At 54.3% G+C, this 19,919-nt stretch overlaps 1 protein-coding gene across 1 annotated transcript in view; it reads left to right on the top strand.

Moving 5' to 3' along the window:
- Positions 1–357: 357 nt before the first annotated feature.
- The window catches only part of RIC1 (RIC1 homolog, RAB6A GEF complex partner 1), a 55,571-nt gene continuing 36,009 nt past the window's right edge, over positions 358–19,919 (top strand). The window contains exon 1 of the mRNA XM_061557856.1: positions 358–535. Coding sequence (XP_061413840.1) covers positions 395–535 — 141 coding nt within the window. The 5' untranslated portion in view covers positions 358–394. The remainder of the gene's footprint in view (positions 536–19,919) is intronic.

Below are 19,919 nucleotides of genomic sequence, written 5' to 3'. Positions count from 1 at the left end.
CCCCCACCACCCACCCCCACCCCCCACCCACCACCCCCCACCCACCACCACCACCCCCACCCCCACCCACCACCACCCCCCCACCCCCACCCACCCCACACCCCCCCACCCCCATCCACCACCACCACCCCCACCCCCACCCACCCACCACCCACCCCACACCCCCCACCCACCACCCCCACCACCACCACCCCCACCCACCCCCCACTCACCCCCACCCACCACCACCACCCCACCCCCCCACCCCCACCCACCCACCACCCACCCCACACCCCCACCCACCACCCCACCACCACCACCCCCACCCACCCCCACTCACCCCCACCCACCACCACCCCCACCACCCCCGCTCGCGCCGGGCCTCCATGACGGCGCGAGCGCTCCCCCGCCAGCCATGTACTTCGCCGTCGGCAAACCACGGCGGCTTCTCTTCCCCTTCGCCAGCGACGAGAGTCCTCACTTCGTGGCGGCCGACCGCGAGCGGCTGCTGCTGGCCGCGTTGTCACGGTCGCAGCTGTCCGTGTGGTTCGCCAGGGTGAGTTTGATGGGGTTTTATTTAACATTTTACCTCACTCGCTCACCCCGCGCCGGTCCCACTCGGACGCGCCGGGTCGGAGTCGCCTTCGTCGGTAGGCGAAACTAGCCGAGCGGCGGTAGACGTCGGGAGGGAGGGATTTTTTTTCGCTAGGCCGCACTCGGCCTAAAAGTCGATTGTTGCTGTCTCTTATTGTTGTTGTTATGTCCATGGGGCTTGTTGTTGTTGTTGTTTAAGCGGTTTATGTAACGTGTCGTCGGCGTTACCGACAGATGCCGACGTAATGTAAACGATTTATAATTATAACGCGAATCAAAGGGGGGGGGGGTGGCAGTCGCGTATTTTCGCGGGTGTTTGCGTTGTGGTGGAGTTTTGCGTGGGGGGCAATGACGATGAACGTCATATTATGTTAAGCTTACGTCAAACTTTGCGTGATTTCGATCGTTTTGTTTGTGGTGGTGGTGTTGTTGTTGTTGTGTAACAACACTGCGCTACGCACACCCGGGCGAAACTGCGTTCAATTCCGGCCACTCATCATCGGTGGCGCAAATATTCTTCGGAGTGACCCTTGTGACCAGCGTGGTGAAGTATGGTCAAACACCTCGCCCCCCCGTCTCTCCCATGACCGACGAGGCGTGGGTAGCCCTTGATCCAGCAGTGGATTGACAGGGCTGCACATTAGGTTTGTTCGGTAAAGTCACGTAGGTAAAACATTAAAATTAATAAAAGTACAAAAAAATAAAAATCACGACGTTTCGGAGGCAACACAAGCTTCCGTCTTCAGGTGGAACCGTCACAGCCACGACAGCTGTATCAAGTAAATGAGAGATTGCAGGAGCTACCACTCCGTTTATATAATGGTTATTAATTAATGTTTTACCTACGTGACTTTAACGAAAAAACCTAAGAATATGAATCATTGCAGTCACGAAAGCTTCAAATCTAGAATTGCTACATTAATCGAGTCGACCGCGGTGTCAGACGTTGAAAGAGTCTCAGAATCGCGAGAGATCCACAGCAGTTTCAGGAGGGGGCCACCCCGCCTTCATCCAGCAGTGGATTTGACGACGATGATGATGCCCAAGGCGGCTGTCAATGTGGACGTACAGGTACCCGCCACGATAATGTGGAATTTCCATCGCTGGCCTGACGACTGCTGACAGGAGGCTTTAATTGACTACCCCCCCCCCTTCTCCGTGGTTTTTACGAGGCAGAGACTTTAGACAGATATTTTTTTGACGATTTACCAACAACGTTGACGACCTGCGATAGTGATGATGTTGTACTTTACTCCCGTGACGTGTAAAGCTACTTCACCACGCGCTTAACGTTGATTTTTTAACATGCTAATTCTCTCTAATGGGGCCGTCAGGGTTAGCGTAAGCTCCGGTATGAGAATTAGATGTGCATCTACAACGCCCATGTCATGTCGTCAATCCACTGCTAGATGAAGGCCTGCCCTGCCCCGCCACACGCTGTGTTTGGCCAAAGGGCAAGTTGTGTTTGACCATACTTCACCGCACTGGGCAATGCGGGTTTGTAAACGGATTTGAAAAGGCAAGAGCTATGGTGACCCACCAACCCACTCACTCATCGTGTTGGCTGTGGCCGGGGATCGAACTCAGGTCGCGTGGATGCGAACCATTGCGCCCTCCTGATGATAGATGTACGCTTGCAATCGATCGCTGTAATTAGAAGGCTCTGATTCGTCGTTTGCCTTGGTTTAGTTTGACAAGGTTATGTACACACTTAGTTACAGATTCACCGACAGCATACAAAGATCCCCCGTGTAGCCTTAACAGACTGTAGGGGCAAGTGCTGTTAGCGAGCGCCTATGAAGGCCGCCACGGCACACGAGGGGTGGGTGGGTGGCCAGCACCACGCCCGGCCGCCTTTGCCTCCCAAGTGGCGATGTTTACTACACACCGCACCAGGTACTCATTTGAGGCCGAGTCGACCTAGGGGAGGCCCGGGACCGGTTTGGATCATCGTCACCGGTGTTGGTGGCCGTGAGCGGGAATCGAACTCGGGTCGCCGGGTTTGTAGCGCAGCGCGCTTACCACTATGCTACTACTCCCCATATCTGAAAGCATAACACGCATATTGGTTGTCAGTCCAGTCTTGGCAAACGCAGATACACAGTGTTGTCAGAAAGCATCTATAAAATATTTTTTTTTATTTAACCAGGTGTAAGGTCCACTGTGCTACAAAGCTATTTATTCAGGAGCTACCTGGCCTTCACAATTGATAGCTCAACCAAGTGGCTGATCATCATAATCATCACGTGGAAATGTATAGCAGCCATATACTCTAAGCGCATGATGTTGATTGTCAATGTAGAGGGGAAATACCGGAGGACCCGGAGAAGAATCCACGCGACCATGGGGAGAGAGAGAGATGCAAATTCCCAATATACAGCAGGTATCAGGATCGCGATCGAACCCACGACCTCTTGCTTGCCAGGCGAGGTAGTTAACATTTCACCACCGTGGCACCAATTTAAGTGAGGCACAGCCATAAGTCTGTGTTAGGGTGGGCGGGTGGGCAGTGCTCTTGCCAATAACATCTGATAATCCAGGAAGTCTGATACATCAGCTGACGTATGTATGTTGAACTTTTATCGCACCGTACATATCCAACCGTGCTCACCGGAGGTGCGCTGGCAAGGACAACAACTAAACACAAAACAGCGGGTTGTAAAGAAATTCGTTTTCAATCTAGTTATGAGACCCAGAAGGTTGAAACCGGTCCGGCGTTTTCTCTCTTAGACAACACGTGCCATTGAATATATTGGTCTGGAAAGCCCATCGGCATGATGGAATTAAAATATACTTGTGCAGGCACAGCATGACGTTCTGGTAATATTTGCATGCGTCAATGATGCTCCGTGTCAACACAACAAGACAGAGATCTTCCTTCCTGTGATATTTCCGTGGGCTTTTCTTTAACACAACTGTGGTGATTGTGTGCGTGTGTTTGTATAAGAGGTGGTGTGATGTGGCAAGAGGTGTCACAGTGTGGGGGGTGGCGGTGGCGCAGCGGTTCGCACAGCTGCGCTACCAACCCCACGACCCGAGTTCGATTCCCGCTCACGGCCAACGCCAGTGACGATTGTCTGAACAGATCCTGGGCCTCCCCAAGGTCGACTTAACTTCAAATGAGTAGCTGGTGCGGTGTGTAAACATCGCCACTGGGGAGACAAAGGCGGCCGGGCGTGGTGCTGGGCACCCGACCCCCTCGTGTGCCGTGCCAGAATTCAGAGGTTCTCACTAACAGTCCTGTTGCAGGCTACACGGGTGATCTTTGTATTTGACGCAGCTAGCAACACAAACACGTGTCCCTTCAAACCCAGTCCCTCTGTGCTGGACACGCCTTTGACCAACTCGCTCTGGACGCGCCCCTCGATCTCGGCACATCTCTGAAGCTAAGCAGGGTCGTGCCCCGGATAGCCCTCGGATGGGCGGCCACACACAACAGGTGGTTATAGGACAGCTACGGGGAGGGCTACGTTGTGAGCTACGTTGTGGGCAGCGGTGTGCAGAGGCGTAATATCCATCGTGCTTCTATGCTCCCTGCTTTCGCCAACCCCCGTAACCGTGCAGCACGGTGAAGTATGATCAAGGAAAAAAGCCTCTTATTCGCAACGGTGTAGGGGATGCCATTGCCCAGCAGTGGATTGACAAAGGGCTGTGTACGACTATATTACTACAACAACAACCAATTCATAGTCTTGAGTCGACCCCGGAAACCCCTGAAAGCAGATCGGCACCAGTTATTTCGGGAATGCCGTGGCAGCGTTGCATATTCTTCGTTGGCGTAGACTGTCGCGTGTTCAGGCTGGTGGTGTAACTTTCAACGGTTCCTGCGGGGCTGTAGCGGACCGGGACCCCCAGGCATCGAGCTACTGAGAGAGAGCGGGTGAGGGGAGACATTGGACAGAGGGGGGGGGGGGGGGGTCCTCAATTCGTTCTTTGAAACCAGGTGCCTCTTGTCAACCATTGGCACAAACGCTAATATATACACAGCGAGTAGTCGTTTATCGCCGCTGGTAGTAGTAGTGGATGCGTTCTTGAAAAGTACCGCGTGAAGCGAAAAACGCCTTCGAGCGAAAACCATAAATAATGTGTAGTCACGATTAAGTTTGGCCAGATACGACGCACTACCACTACGCTCACCGCGCAGTGCGACGGCGGGACAAGATAACCGAAGGTACGGCGCCACCGCCGCGCCGTTGCCGCGTATCACTCCTCGTTACCAGAGGTCGCAACCGGGTACCCGATACCCGTACCCTACCTGATACCCGTCTACCCGTACCCGGCCGGGTACGGGTACCTGTTTGCGACCCTGGTGCGGCCGTATATTGGTACGGGTAGGCCGTGAGTTACTGGTGAGTAACTGTTTGTCACTCATTTCCCAACGTCTTGTCTCTTCTCACAGTTCAAGTTCCTAGAATCAACCCACCCGCGCCTGCAAAATGGCTTCATCCCAGAGGTCGCAATCAGGTACCCGATACCCGTACCCGGGTACGGCCGGGTACGGGTACCCGTTTGCGACCCTGGTGCGGCCAGGGTACGGGTAAGGAATCAAAACCCGTTTGCGACCTCTGCTCGTTACCTTATCGCCGTACCGCTCGGTCGTACAGCTCGAGAAAGTAGTTAGTCGTCGACCGATCGGAAACCGCTTTATAATGGCGGTGCGCGTTCCCCGTTGTGACGGTGGAGCGTATCCCGCGTTGCACGAAAAGTGTTCTCTTATGGAAGAACGCCGTTATAGCAAAAGCACGTTGTGCGAATGCGCGGTAAGCGAGGTCTTACCGTACATTAATAAGTAATATTTAAAAATACCTTTTTAAAAACACGCTTTTATGAAATGTACTAGTAACGGAAGAACTCCACGACTCCAAGAAGTGGCCTCGAAGCTTGCCATAACGTCAGGGATCGTGGTCAATTACAGCCAACGTCAGTTTACCGTGGACAATTAGACCCAAGCCGAAACATAACATTCAAAAGAATGTTTAAAAAAATATATATTTTTATGATAGAATATAGTATTGTCATCAGTATGACATAAGTATACCAAGTTTGCAGTCGATGCCACATTGGGAAGTGGGTTAAAATTGCAGTTACAAGATTTCAGGATACAACAACAACAGACAGTGAGTTAAATGAAAGCAGTGTGGAAAGAAAACTTACCATATCCGTCAGCAATATTTCTTTATCACGGAAAAATATAAATGTAATAATCAACACAGGCGGTTCTCAAAAGCTGTGGGGTTCTTCAGAGGGTAGGTGGAGGGTGGGGGGGTCCATAGACTTCGGCGTGGGTACCGTGCAAGAGAAATTTCCAATGGGTCTCAGGGGGAACGTCAGCGTCACGTTGCAGCGACAAAACGCAGGAGCATACGACCTGAAACAAATGCCTTGCTAACGCAAAACACACCAATACAAAACGTGAAATGAATGCTTTACTAACAAAAGAAACGAATACACAGAATTAAGCACAATCCCCTTACTAACGCAAGACGCGCTAACGCACAACGTGAAAAACATTCCTTCCTAACACACCAATACACAACGTGAAATGAATGCCTTGCTAACAAAAGACGCGCTAATACACAGCGTGAAGCAATCATCTAACTAACGCCAGACACGCTAACACACAACGTGAAACGCGTTGCTTTTGCTCACTCAAATCGGAGTAGCGCACGGCGTGAAACACATGCCTCGACAATAACAGCAGTGGTGGACATGTGATCTCTTCTGTATATTGCGGCCTTCCTAACTCTAGTTGTGTTTTTCGGGCAGCTGGTGGTGCTGAACGTGGGCGACGAACCCCCGAGGCAACGTTTGAGGCAGTGGCTGCTTTTCAGCCCCGAGCATCGCAAGCAGGACCTTCTTGTGTGTATGTCGCGTGTGGTCAACTTCTTTCACACCGTTCGTAGCCAGCTGTGCTTAGTCGGAGGCGCGGGGGAAGGACAACAAACTAAGCGCAAAAAGCAGTTCTAAAGAATTGGGTCTCTGTGTGAGTCTGTGGGTCTCTCCGTGAGTCTTTGGATCTCTGTGTGAGTCTGTACCGTATGGTCAACTTCTTTCACACCGTACGTAGCCAACTGCTCAATCGGAGGTGATGGGGAAGGACAACAAACTAAGCGCAAAAAGCAGTTCTAAAGAATTGGGTCTCTGTGTGAGTCTGTGGGTCTCTCCGTGAGTCTATGGATCTCTGTGTGAGTCTATACCGTATGTTGAACTTCTTTCACACCGTACGTAGCCAACTGCTTAATCGGAGGCGATGGGGAAGGACAGCAAACTAAACACAAAAAGCAGTTCTAAAACAATGGGTCTCTGTGTGAGTCTGGGTTTCTGCGTGAGTCAATGGGTCGCTATGCGAGTCTATGGATCTCTTGTGTGAGTGTACCGTATGTTGAACTTCTTTCACACCGTACTTAGCCAACTGCTTAATCGGAGGCGATGGGGAAGGACCGCAAACTAAACACAAAAAACAGTTCTAAAACAATGGGTCTCTGTGCGAGTCTGGGCTTCTGCGTGGGTCAATGGGTCGCTATGCGAGTCTATGTATCTCTTGTGTGAGTGTACCGTATGTTGAACTTCTTTCGCACCGTACGTAGACAAACATGCCTAATCAGAGGCGCGGAGGGACAACAAACTAAACACAAACAGCATTTTTCGACGAATGAATTTTCAATTCTACATTATTTAAAAGTGCATAGCTCCAGTGGCTTCCGAATAAAGGAGTTTGCGAGGCCTTTTCCTGGATCATCGCTAGCTAGACAAATACGATTTTTTTGTTAAATAAATTTCAGCAGCAAGGGCTCAAATGAGCTTCTAGGATCTATTGTTACACGCCCAGTCCTGCGGCAGCGCGCAGATGTTTACTACGCGGCACGGATCTGGGATCCCATGAAGAAGAGTTCGATGGTTTTTCTTCCCCCCCTCACCCTCCCATATTCCCGCTCGGCTCAAATGTGAGCGTCAGTAACATCGCCCCCCTCACCCCCCCTCCTTCGTTGCTGGTACTGAGCCAGCGGGTGGAAGTTCCACATTCCTGTGGCAGGAGCAGCAGGACAACGTGGCGTTTTCAACACATTTGCACAAAGGCTGTTATTAGATCGTCGTCGGCAGCAGCAGCAGCAGCCATGGTTCATTCACTGCTGGATGAATGCCTCTCCAAGCTGTGCGCCGTCCGCCAATCACGATTGGGCGTGTGCACACGTACAGTATGTTGAACCCAGCCGTGCCAAATCGGAGGTGCGTACAGTGCATGCGCGTTCGACTGTACCCGTTGAGGGAGGACCTATTGAGCAAATATGTATTTTTTTATCAAGAAGGTCTTGTGGGGGTGGGGGAGTGTGGGGTAGGTAAAGGTTACTGCTGTGATTGGTGGGGGGGGTTGTGACGGAGTGACTGGATTTTTTGTAAAGTTTTGGCCTCGGAGGGTGGACGACGAAAAAAAAGTCTCCCGCGTGTAGCTGCACGCATAGTTCGGCATTTTGGCAGAGCGGTGCGTACGCCGTTTCGTGAAAATAAAACCACGGTGGCTCGAACATGTTAACTACCTCGCCCGGTATACAGGAGGTCGTGAGTTCAATCCCGACCCTGATGCCTTGCTGTGTATTTGGAGTCTGCGTGTCTCTCTCTCATCATCATCACGGTGGCTAGGAGATGTTAACTACCTCGCCTGGTATACAGGAGGTCGTTGGTTAGATCCCAACCCCTGACGATGCCTGCTGCTGTATATTGACAGATTGCGTGCCTCTCTCATCATCATCACGGTGCCTTGGAGATGTTAACTACCTCGCCTGATATACACGAGATCGTGGATTCGATCCCGACCCCTGATGACGCCTGCTGCTGTATATTTGAAGTTTGCGTGTCTCTCCCTCTCATCATCATCACGGTGGCGAGGAGATGTTAACTACCTCGCCTGGTGTTTAGGACGTAGTCGGTTTGATCCTGACCCTGACGACGTATGTGGCTGCTGCAATACATTTCCACGTGATGATAAGCACACTTTCTTTCGGGCTTATCATTCGCGATGGGCGGTGCGCTTCTGAAAAGGAGCTCTCTAGCTCAGTGGGCCTTATCGGGTGTATACCTGTACCATGTGTTTAACTTCTTCTGCGGTGAGTGTACGACGTCTTAAAAAAAAACAACGGGCGCTGTTATTACTATTTCTGCACCTCTCCAAATAAAATTAACGGCGAGCCGTACTCCGCTTTGCCGAATCGGCGGTGAACGGACCCCCCCCCAACACACAACCGGCAAACTTACAGACGTCTCCGAAACGTGGGAGGGTTAAGTGAGCTCATTTAAAACGGCTGCCACAACGCTCGCGAAATAGCTGCCACGGCGCTCGTGCCACTCTTCCGAACAGACGTCACTCGACACGTGGCGGCGTGGCGGAGGGGTTCAGAGTCTGCCGTAGTTTTTCAACGCGATTGGCACCACGCGTTCGCAAGAGCTACTCTGCTCTCTCTTCTCTCTGCTCTCTCTTTTTTGGCCCCTCTCTCCCGATACTTTTCATTCATTGGCTACCACATTCTGATGAGCCCCCCCCCCCTCTCCTCCCCCCTCAACTCGCTTTTAAGGGATTACATCTTGAATCATTGCCTCACTTGATGCAGCTAATCTGGCTGTGACTGTCCCACCTGATGACGGAGACTTGTGTTGCCTCCGAAACGTTGTGATCTTTATTTTATTTTATTATTTTATTAATTTTGATGTTTTACCTACGTGACTTTACCGAAAACACCTAAGAATATCTGCTCTCTCTCTCTTCAACGCCCCGATCGGTTGGCTACCTTTTATTGGCGGCCTCCTGTTCCCCGCTTTTAAAAGGGAGCACCGGCGATCAAAGCAAAAGTCCAGGGTACGGCACCGGCGTGCGAGATTTTTTTGTCAACCGTGCCGGCGTGAAAGAAGCGCACTCGCAAAGACAAAGGTGTCGCCCCCATGTCTCGCACGTGTAGGCTCTGGGGGGGGGGGGGGGGGGTCAAGGGCTGTTCACACATGCACGCACATTATGTCGTGAACACGTACGTGCGCACACGCATATAACACGTACATATAGAGGCCCACACAAACCGACAGAATGACAAAGTCGAGGAGGCCCCACGACAGGTTCAGATGATTGCCCAATTAGCGCGGTTGGCTACGTACGATGCGAAAGAAGTTCAACGTGCGTACATACGCACAACATCTATACAGCAGAACCCCTCTTAACCATCACGCCTCTTAACGACGGGCCTCCATAGAGCCCAATGTGTAGTGTATAGTGTAGTCTATAGTAATACTGTATAGTGCCTCCATAGAGCCCAATGTGTAGTGTATAGTGTAGTCTATAGTAATACTGTATAGTGCCTCCATAGAGCCCAATGTGGAGTGTATAGTAGTGTAGTGCCTCCATAGAACCCAACGTGTAGTGTATAGTGTATAGTGTAGTGTTTAGTAGTGTAGTGCCTCCATAGAGCCCATAGTGTAGTGTATAGTGTAGTGTATAGTAGTGTAGTGTATACTGTAGTGTATAGTAGTGTAGTGCCTCCATAGAGCCCAATGTGTAGTGTAGAGTATAGTGTAGTGTAGAGTGTAGTGTTTAGTAGTGTAGTGCCTCCATAGAACCCAACGTGTAGTGTATAGTGTAGTGTATAGTGTAGTGTTTAGTAGTGTAGTGCCTCCATAGAGCCCATAGTGTAGTTTATAGTGTAGTGTATACTGTAGTGTATAGTAGTGTAGTGTATAGTGTAGTGTATAGTAGTGTAGTGCCTCCATAGAGACCAATGTGTTTGCTTATCGACCATTCCCCTGTTAATGGCGGGCTGTTGTAGGTACAGTAAATATTGATTAATGCATTGATTAACCACGTTTCTTTTAATATTGTGTTTTATAATGTTTATCTTTATGTATTGATATCCATTGTTTAGATATAATAAATTACGTTTATTGGGTGAAAAAGGGTAATCTTCGTTGCTATTGAAACGAATTAAGCCTTTAACGCGTATTTCCTATACTCGCTTAACGACCGAATCACTTTACGACCGGTTTTGTGGAACCAATTACCGTCGTTAAGAGGGGGGGTGGGGGGGGGGGGTTACTCTACCGAAGACACGGAGCTGGCACTTCTAAGCACCTGGATTGAGTCCCCCCCGAGGATCGGTGTGTCTCTTGCCATCTCGGACAAAGTCAGAGTGCCCTCCAGCTGCGATGCACATCGAGGCTGTCGCTGTCGATCACCCATTTCCAGCCCTGAGCCGGCGATGCAGATTCCACGTTCCTACGGCGGGTGCTGCGAGTCTATCCGTCGGGCAACCTTCCGTTTGATTGATCGACTGATGTTACTCGTGGACTCCGGGTTTAAGAATCCTGTAGGATTGTGCGAGTTTTATTTGCAAGCGTGACAACCTCGCCAGATGACCTCGGTTTAAAATCGAAAAGAAAGTTACGGAAAAGAAATCATAACATTGCCGAGACTGTTGACTCCATTGTGTTGGCCCTCTCACCCCCCCAGATGGCTGGCTTAGCGGTCGAGCGAGCAAGTGGCTCATGCTTTGGAAGGGTTTGAGTTCAAATCCTGGTTGGGGCTTGGCTTGGCTTATCATCGGTCACTGTGACGAGTCCTCGTCATGACGTTTAACACGTAGGCTTTCGCGACCAATATCGTCCAAAATCTAGGGTTTTTTTGGGTTAGATCACGGCAGCCAGAGTTGTTGTGAAATCCTCGAATTGTACATTTTCTGGGTTTACTCTCCAACATGCCGGTGGGGCCGTACTAGTTTTGGCGATATGACTATCGCAAATTATAGTCCAACGAAGTGGGCTTATCATTTATAGCAGCAGCCAAATGGGGAGGGAAAGACCAGAGGACACGGAGAAATATCCACGCGACCACGGGTGGAGAGAGAGAGAGACACGCAGGCTCCAAATATACAGCAGGCGTCAGGGTTGTGATCAAACCCACGACCTCCTGCATATCTGGTGTGGTAGTTAACAAAGTTAGTGGTGGGAAGGGTGGGTCAGGGCAGCTTTGAGCCACCCAGCAACAACAGACCGGATGCAAATTTGTGATTTGAGGTTTGTGCAATCACAAAACGGAAGTGTGGCCGTTTCCAGTATGAGATTTTAAATCTGCGCCGGGGCCGTTCGAGTCCGGTAGAGTGACTCAATAGTCTTTGCCCGGTCACCAGTGACTTGCATGGAGACCCATGGACTCGCATTGAGACCCATGGACTCGCATTGAGACTCACGGACTCGCATGGAGACCCACGGACTCGCATGGAGACCCACGGACTCGCATAGAGACCCACTGACTCGCATAGAGACCCACGGACTCGCATAGAGACCCGAGTTGTGATTCAATACAAAAACGATTGGTTCGATTGACAGGCGACAAACAGCCTCTACAGCACGACGCGTGGCCAGAGTGCAAGAGGCACTCTCGCTGTGGTTCCGAGATTGGAATTCAGAAGCGGTTCCTTTCCCCGGTTTTTTTTCCCCGACACGTGGCAACAAGGTTGCCATTCCTACGTCGTCGTCCCCCCCCCCTCCGTCTCGTCGCGCGAGCCGGTTTCGCCGTCGCGCGGCTGCTCATCGGCGAGCTGCCGGCCGGTCGCGCAGTTGCCGGAGCGTGCGCGGTGAGGCAATTGCGCGTGTGCGGTGCTGGCCACCCACCCTCTCGTGTGCCGTGCCGGCCTTCATAGGCGCTGTATCTCGCCAACAGCACTTGCCCCAACAGTCCTGTTAAGAGGCTACACGGGGGATCTTTGTCTTTGTCTCCTTCATAGGCGCTGCTGCTACTCACTAACAGCACTTGCCCCAACAGTCTGTTAGAGGCTACACGGGGGATCTTTGTCTTTGTCTCCTTCATAGGCGCTGCTGCTTATCACTAACAGCACTTGCCCCAACAGTCTGTAACAGCTATACGGGGCAGCTTTGTCGTTTTTGGTTGGTATTGTGGGGAGCGGTGGCGCAGCGGTTAGTGTCGCCTCGCTACGAACCCAGCATGTACCCGAGTTTGATTCCCGCTCACAGCCAACAAAACAGTGGCCAGTGTCTGAACCGCTCCTGGGCCTCCCCTAGGTCGACTCGGCCTCAAATGAGTACCTGCTGGACTTGCACCAACAGTCTGTTAAGGCTATGCGTGGGTGGTGGGTGTCTGTGTCGTTGATTTGTGTGCGAGCTTAAGTGTGATTGTCCATGCGTGTGTTTGTTCTTGCTGCTGTCTGCTGAGCGTGCATCTGTGACGAGTTCAACGCGGGTTCCCCAGGAATTTCCTTCCCCCATTGTCTAAACCACCGCACGCACACTGAACCCCTGACCTCTCCGTGTTGCATCACAGACACACAGATGTTGTTCGCGAGTGGCATTTCAAGGCCGGGACACGGCACGCAACAAGCGGGCGATGTGGCCAGCGTCACTCCCGACTGCCTTTGTCTCCCCAGTGTGTGTCCGCATCGAATCAGGGGTACTCATTCAAGGCTGAGTCGACCTAGGGGAGGCCCAGGATCGGTTCAGATAACCGCCACTGTTTGGTTGCCGGTTTATGTCGGGTTCGTAGCGTAGCGGCGCCAGTCGTGACGCTGCCGCCCCTCACAATTCACGCACTCGTGCAAAGACAAAGTCCCCCCTTATAACCTTAACAGACTGTTGGGCCAAGTGCTGTTAGCGAGCAGCAGCTTTGAAGGCCGGCACTGTGGCACACGAGGGGGTGGGTGGCCAACACCACACACATCCACCTTTGTCTTCCCAGAGGCGATGTTTACTACACACCGTGCCAGGTAGTCATTTGAGGCTGAGTCGACCTAGGAGGGCCCCAGGACCGATTCAGATAATCGTAGTTGGCATTGGCCGTGAGCGGGAATCGAACTCGGATCGATGCCGGGTTCGTAGTGCAGCGTAGCGCTAACCGCTGCACCGCCGCTCCCCCACACAATAACAACCTCCATTCGCCACTAGGTGGCCGTGACGTCAGCACGGCGCCTGTGCCAGGCTAAGTGCACTTTAAGGCACGTGAAGTGTCGGAACGCCCACTGGCAGGAGGTCACAGGGCAGACCCAGGCACCTTGGGTTGACTGACTGAGATGACTGGAAAATGCACCACTCTACCCCACCAAAGACAAAGATCCCCCATATAGCCTTAACAGACTGTTGGAGCAAGTGCTGTTAGTGAGCACCTATGAATGCCGGCACTGTGGCACACGAGGGGGTTGGGTGTCCAACCCCACGCCCGGCCGCCTTTGTCTCCCTACTGAGATGACTGGCCGATGCACCACCTGTGCCCCCCACTGCTGTGCCGACTTGCTGTGTTTTAGCCGCCCGGTGCTCCAACCACACGCGCATGCATGCGCGCACATTTACACGCGCGTGTTCAACACACGCTAAACGTTGTGTGTGTGTGTTGTGTTTTTTAGCAGGGGGTCTCCGCCCGCGCCTGTTCTTTGTTTCCAAAGCGGCGAGTTCCCAAATCCCAGCGCCGGCAAAAAAGAAAAAAGAACGCTCGGCCCTGCCAAGCGGGTTGAAGGCGCGCGGAAAGTATGCGCGGCAAGAGAGAAAAAAAAACAATCCCCCCCCCCCCCCCCAAAAAATTGGCGAGCACCATGCGTGCGTGAACTTGTGTGTGTGTGCGCGCACGCGCAAGCACACGAAACTCCACGTGGCCTCAATGTGCACATAGCCTGGCACAAGCGCCGTGGTGACGTCACCGCCACTTAGTGGCGAATGGCGGTTGTTGTTGTGCGCGCGTGCGTGTGTGCGTGTGAACTTATTAGTGCGCGTGTGTGTGCGTGTGAACGTGTGCATGTGAACCTGGAACGGTTGTGTTAACATCGCCACAGGGGAGACAAACGTGGCCGGGCTTGGTGCTAGCCACGCACCCACCCACCCCGCTCGCGTGCCACAGTGCCCGGCCTTTGTAGGTGCAGCGCTAACAGCACTTGGCCCGACAGTCCGTTAAGTCTACACGGGGGGGGGCCTTTGCTGTGTGCGCCGCTGTGGATTGGATCGCGTGTCGCGCCGCGTGAAAAATTCACGAGCGGAAAGAACGCACCGGTGAGCTGCGTGGCGCACTCGCGTACGTACCAGTGTGTGTGTGTGCGTGTGTGTGTGTACGTACGAGTGTGCGTGCGTACGAGTGTGCGTGCGTGTGTGCACTGCCAGCCATGGGTGAGCGGTAGCGCAGCGGTTAGCGTGCTGCGCTACGAACCCGGTGACCCGATGCTCGACTCTCGCTCGCGGTCGTGCGTTGGTGCCAGCCACCCAACCCTTCGTGCGCCGTGCCAGACTGCATAGGTTTCGCGAACTGGACTTGCCCCTACAGTCTGTTAAAGGCTGTACGGGGGATATTTGTATCTGTGTGTGTGGCTGTGTCTGAGGAGCGGTGACACAGTGGTTAGCAGACTTCTCTACCGACCCGGCGTCGAGTTCGATTCCCGCTTACGGCCAACACCAGCGATGATTATCTGAACCAGTCTTGAGCTTCCCCTAGATCGACTCGACCTCAAATGGGTACCTGGTGCAATATGTAAAAACATCGCCACTGGGGAGACAAAGGCGGCCGGGTGGTTGCGGCCACCCCACCCCCCCTCGTGTGCCGTGCCGGCCTTAATTGGTGTTCGCTAACAGCGCTTGCCCCAACAGTCTGGAGTGTCTACAAGGGATCTTTGTCTTCGTGTGAGTGGGTGTGTGCGCGTGCGAGTGCATGTGTTGTGTGTGTGTTATTGTGTGGGAATGTGCGAGAGAGCGTTTGTACATCTGTGAGTGCGTGGAACGTGTGCGCGTGTCTGTCGAGTGAGTACGTGGCATGTGCGTGTGTGTGTGTGTGAGAGAGCGTGTGAGTGAGTGAGTGCGTGACACGAAGACCATGGGGAGTGGCGGAGCAGCGGTTAGCGCCCTGCACTATGAAGCCGGCAACACGAGTTCGATTCCTGCTCACGGCCAACACCAGTGACGATCATCCGAACCGGTCCTGGGCCGACGACGCTAGGTCGACTCAGCCTCAAATGAGTACCTAGTGCAATGTGTAAGCATCGCTACTGGGGAGACAAAGGCGGTCAGGCATGATGCTGGCCAACCACCCCCTCGTGTGCCGTGCCGGCCTTTATAGGTGTTACTCGCGAACAGCACTTGCCCCTACAGCCTCTTAAAGGCTATACGGGGGATCTTTACCGTTGCGTGTTTAAATCTCGATTTAAAGCTTTCGTGACTGCAGGGATTCATCTTCTTGGTTCTTTCGGTAAAGTCACGTAGAAGGGAAGTAATAAAATATTATGTTTTATTTTTATTATTTTATTACTTCCCTTCTACGTGACTTTACCGAAAGAACCAAGAAGACGTTGCGTGTTTGTGCACATGGAGAGCGGCAGTGCCGTGGTTAGCGCACGCTGCACTACTAATCCCGGCAACCCGAGTTCGATTCCTGCCCACGACCAATAACAGCTCGACTTACCCTTAAATAAGTATCTGGTGCGGTGGGTAAACATCGGCACTGGACATGGCGTGCTAACAGCACTTGCCCAAACAGTCTGTAAAAGGCTATACGGGGTGGGGGGGGGGAGAGATCCTTGCCTGCGTATGTTTTGGCAGTCTACTTGCGTGTGCGTGCCCATCTACAAGCGAGCTTGCGTGCGTTTGTGCCCATCCGCGCGTGCGTGACAACGTGTACCTGTGCGGATGTGTGTCCGTGAGCTACCCCTAGCGCGTTTTGTGTTTTAGTTTGTTGTTGTGTCCTGTCCCCCCCCCGCCGCACGGTGCAGAAGAAGTTCCACAGACAGACATGAGTACGTTGCGTTTGCGGATGTTTGTGTACGTGCGTGCGTGTCAGTGCTTGTGTGTGCCTGTGCGTGTCTGTGCGTGCGCGTGCTTTCATGTGTCTCCCTGCCTCCACTCTTCACCCTCCCTCTCCCCGGCGTTGCGTACGGGAAACTGCTGTGTTTGGGACAACAAAAATTTACTTGAAAAATGTTTTACCGACGATCGCGACGATAGCCACGGTGGTTGACGTTGATTAAGTCGCTGATTGCAGAGGCCGGCCCAGGGAGACTTGGGGAGGAGTGCTGGTGGTGTGCTCGTACGGGGGTACGTCTTGTGGGGTTCATGATGGTGGTGTTCACAGGGGGGGGGGTCTCTTGTGGGGTTCATGGTGGTCGTGTTCACAGGGGGGTCCCTTGTGGGGTTCATGATGGTCGTGTTCACAGGGGGGGGGTCTCTTGTGGGGTTCATGGTGGTCGTGTTCACAGGGGGGGTCTCTTGTGGGGTTCATGATGGTCGTGTTCACAGGGGGGGGGGGTCCCTTGTGGGGTTCATGATGGTGGTGTTCACAGGGGGGGGTCTCTTGTGGGGTTCATGGTGGTCGTGTTCACAGGGGGGGGGGCTCTTGTGGGGTTCATGGTGGTCGTGTTCATAGGGGGGGGGGGTCCCTTGTGGGGTTCATGATGGTCGTGTTCACAGGGGGGGGGGGTCCCTTGTTGGGTTCATGATGGTCGTGTTCACAAGGGGGGGGGGGGTCTCTTGTGGGGTTCATGATGGTCGTGTTCACAGGGGGGGGGGGGGTCCCTTGTTGGGTTCATGATGGTCGTGTTCACAGGGGGGGGGGGTCTCTTGTGGGGTTCATGGTGGTCGTGTTCACAGGGGGGGGGGGGGGGTCCCTTGTGGGGTTCATGATGGTCGTGTTCACAGGGGGGGGGGGGGTCTCTTGTGGGGTTCATGATGGTCGTGTTCACAGGGGGGGGGGTCTCTTGTGGGGTTCATGGTGGTCGTGTTCACAGGGGGGGGGGTCCCTTGTGGGGTTCATGATGGTGGTGTTCACAGGGGGGGGGGTCCCTTGTGGGGTTCATGATGGTCGTGTTCACAGGGGGGGGGGGTCCCTTGTTGGGTTCATGATGGTCGTGTTCACAGGGGGGGGGGTCCCTTGTGGGGTTCATGATGGTCGTGTTCACAGGGGGGGGGGGGTCTCTTGTGGGGTTCATGATGGTCGTGTTCACAGGGGGGGGGGGGTCCCTTGTTGGGTTCATGATGGTCGTGTTCACAGGGGGGGGGGTCTCTTGTGGGGTTCATGGTGGTCGTGTTCACAGGGGGGGGGTCCCTTGTGGGGTTCATGATGGTCGTGTTCACAGGGGGGGGGGGTCTCTTGTGGGGTTCATGATGGTCGTGTTCACAGGGGGGGGGGGTCTCTTGTGGGGTTCATGATGGTCGTGTTCACAGGGGGGGGGGGGTCTCTTGTGGGGTTCATGATGGTCGTGTTCACAGGGGGGGGGTCTCTTGTGGGGTTCATGATGGTCGTGTTCACAGGGGGGGGGGTCCCTTGTGGGGTTCATGGTGGTCGTGTTCACAGGGGGGGGTGGTCTCTTGTGGGGTTCATGATGGTCGTGTTCACAGGGGGGGGGGTCTCTTGTGGGGTTCATGGTGGTCGTGTTCACAGGGGGGGGGTCTCTTGTGGGGTTCATGATGGTCGTGTTCACAGGGGGGGGGGGTCCCTTGTGGGGTTCATGATGGTCGTGTTCACAGGGGGGGGGTCCCTTGTGGGGTTCATGGTGGTCGTGTTCACAGGGGGGGGGGTCTCTTGTGGGGTTCATGATGGTCGTGTTCACAGGGGGGGGGTCTCTTGTGGGGTTCATGATGGTCGTGTTCACAGGGGGGGGGTCCCTTGTGGGGTTCATGGTGGTCGTGTTCACAGGGGGGGGGGGGGTCCCTTGTGGGGTTCATGGTGGTCGTGTTCACAGGGGGGGGGGTCTCTTGTGGGGTTCATGGTGGTCGTGTTCACAGGGGGGGGGCCCTTGTGGGGTTCATGATGGTCGTGTTCACAGGGGGGGGGCCCTTGTGGGGGTCATGGTGGTCGTGTTCACAGGGGGGGGGGTCCCTTGTGGGGTTCATGGTGGTGGTGTTCACAGGGGGGGGGTCCCTTGTGGGGTTCATGATGGTCGTGTTCACAGGGGGGGGGGTCCCTTGTGGGGTTCATGATGGTCGTGTTCACAGGGGGGGTCCCTTGTGGGGTGCATGGTGGGGGTGTTCACAGGGGGGGGGGGTCCCTTGTGGGGTTCATGGTGGTGGTGTTCACAGGGGGGGGGTCTCTTGTGGGGTTCATGATGGTCGTGTTCACAGGGAGGGGGTCCCTTGTGGGGTTCATGATGGTCGTGTTCACAGGGGGGGTCTCTTGTGGGGTTCATGGTGGTCGTGTTCACAGGGGGGGGGGGCCCTTGTGGGGTTCATGGTGGTGGTGTTCACAGGGGGGGGTCTCTTGTGGGGTTCATGATGGTCGTGTTCACAGGGGGGGGGGGTCCCTTGTGGGGTTCATGGTGGTGGTGTTCACAGGGGGGGGGGGTCCCTTGTGGGGTTCATGATGGTCGTGTTCACAGGGGGGGGGGTCCCTTGTGGGGTTCATGGTGGTCGTGTTCACAGGGGGGGGGGTCCCTTGTGGGGTTCATGATGGTCGTGTTCACAGGGGGGGGGGTCTCTTGTGGGGTTCATGATGGTCGTGTTCACAGGGGGGGGGGTCCCTTGTGGGGTTCATGGTGGTGGTGTTCACAGGGGGGGGGGTCCCTTGTGGGGTTCATGGTGGTGGTGTTCACAGGGGGGGGGGGTCTCTTGTGGGGTTCATGGTGGTCGTGTTCACAGGGGGGGGGGGTCTCTTGTGGGGTTCATGATGGTCGTGTTCACAGGGGGGGGGTCTCTTGTGGGGTTCATGGTGGTCGTGTTCACAGGGGGGGGGGCTCTTGTGGGGTTCATGGTGGTGGTGTTCACAGGGGGGGGGGGTCTCTTGTGGGGTTCATGATGGTCGTGTTCACAGGGGGGGGGGTCCCTTGTGGGGTTCATGGTGGTCGTGTTCACAGGGGGGGTCCCTTGTGGGGTTCATGGTGGTCGTGTTCACAGGGGGGGGTCTCTTGTGGGGTTCATGGTGGTCGTGTTCACAGGGGGGGGGGTCCCTTGTGGGGTTCATGATGGTCGTGTTCACAGGGGGGGGGGGTCCCTTGTGGGGTTCATGATGGTCGTGTTCACAGGGGGGGGGTCCCTTGTGGGGTTCATGATGGTCGTGTTCACAGGGGGGGGGGGGTCTCTTGTGGGGTTCATGGTGGTCGTGTTCACAGGGGGGGGGGTCTCTTGTGGGGTTCATGGTGGTCGTGTTCACAGGGGGGGGGTCCCTTGTGGGGTTCATGGTGGTGGTGTTCACAGGGGGGGGGTCTCTTGTGGGGTTCATGGTGGTGGTGTTCACAGGGGGGGGGGTCCCTTGTGGGGTTCATGGTGGTCGTGTTCACAGGGGGGGGGTCTCTTGTGGGGTTCATGGTGGTGGTGTTCACAGGGGGGGGGTCCCTTGTGGGGTTCATGATGGTCGTGTTCACAGGGGGGGGGTCCCTTGTGGGGTTCATGGTGGTCGTGTTCACGGG

The sequence above is a fragment of the Lethenteron reissneri genome, chromosome 24 (genome assembly GCF_015708825.2).
Source record: "Lethenteron reissneri isolate LAM-NWPU_2019-01 chromosome 24, ASM1570882v1, whole genome shotgun sequence".
Lineage (NCBI taxonomy): Eukaryota > Metazoa > Chordata > Hyperoartia > Petromyzontiformes > Petromyzontidae > Lethenteron > Lethenteron reissneri.
This window is presented reverse-complemented; position numbering and strand designations above follow the sequence as displayed.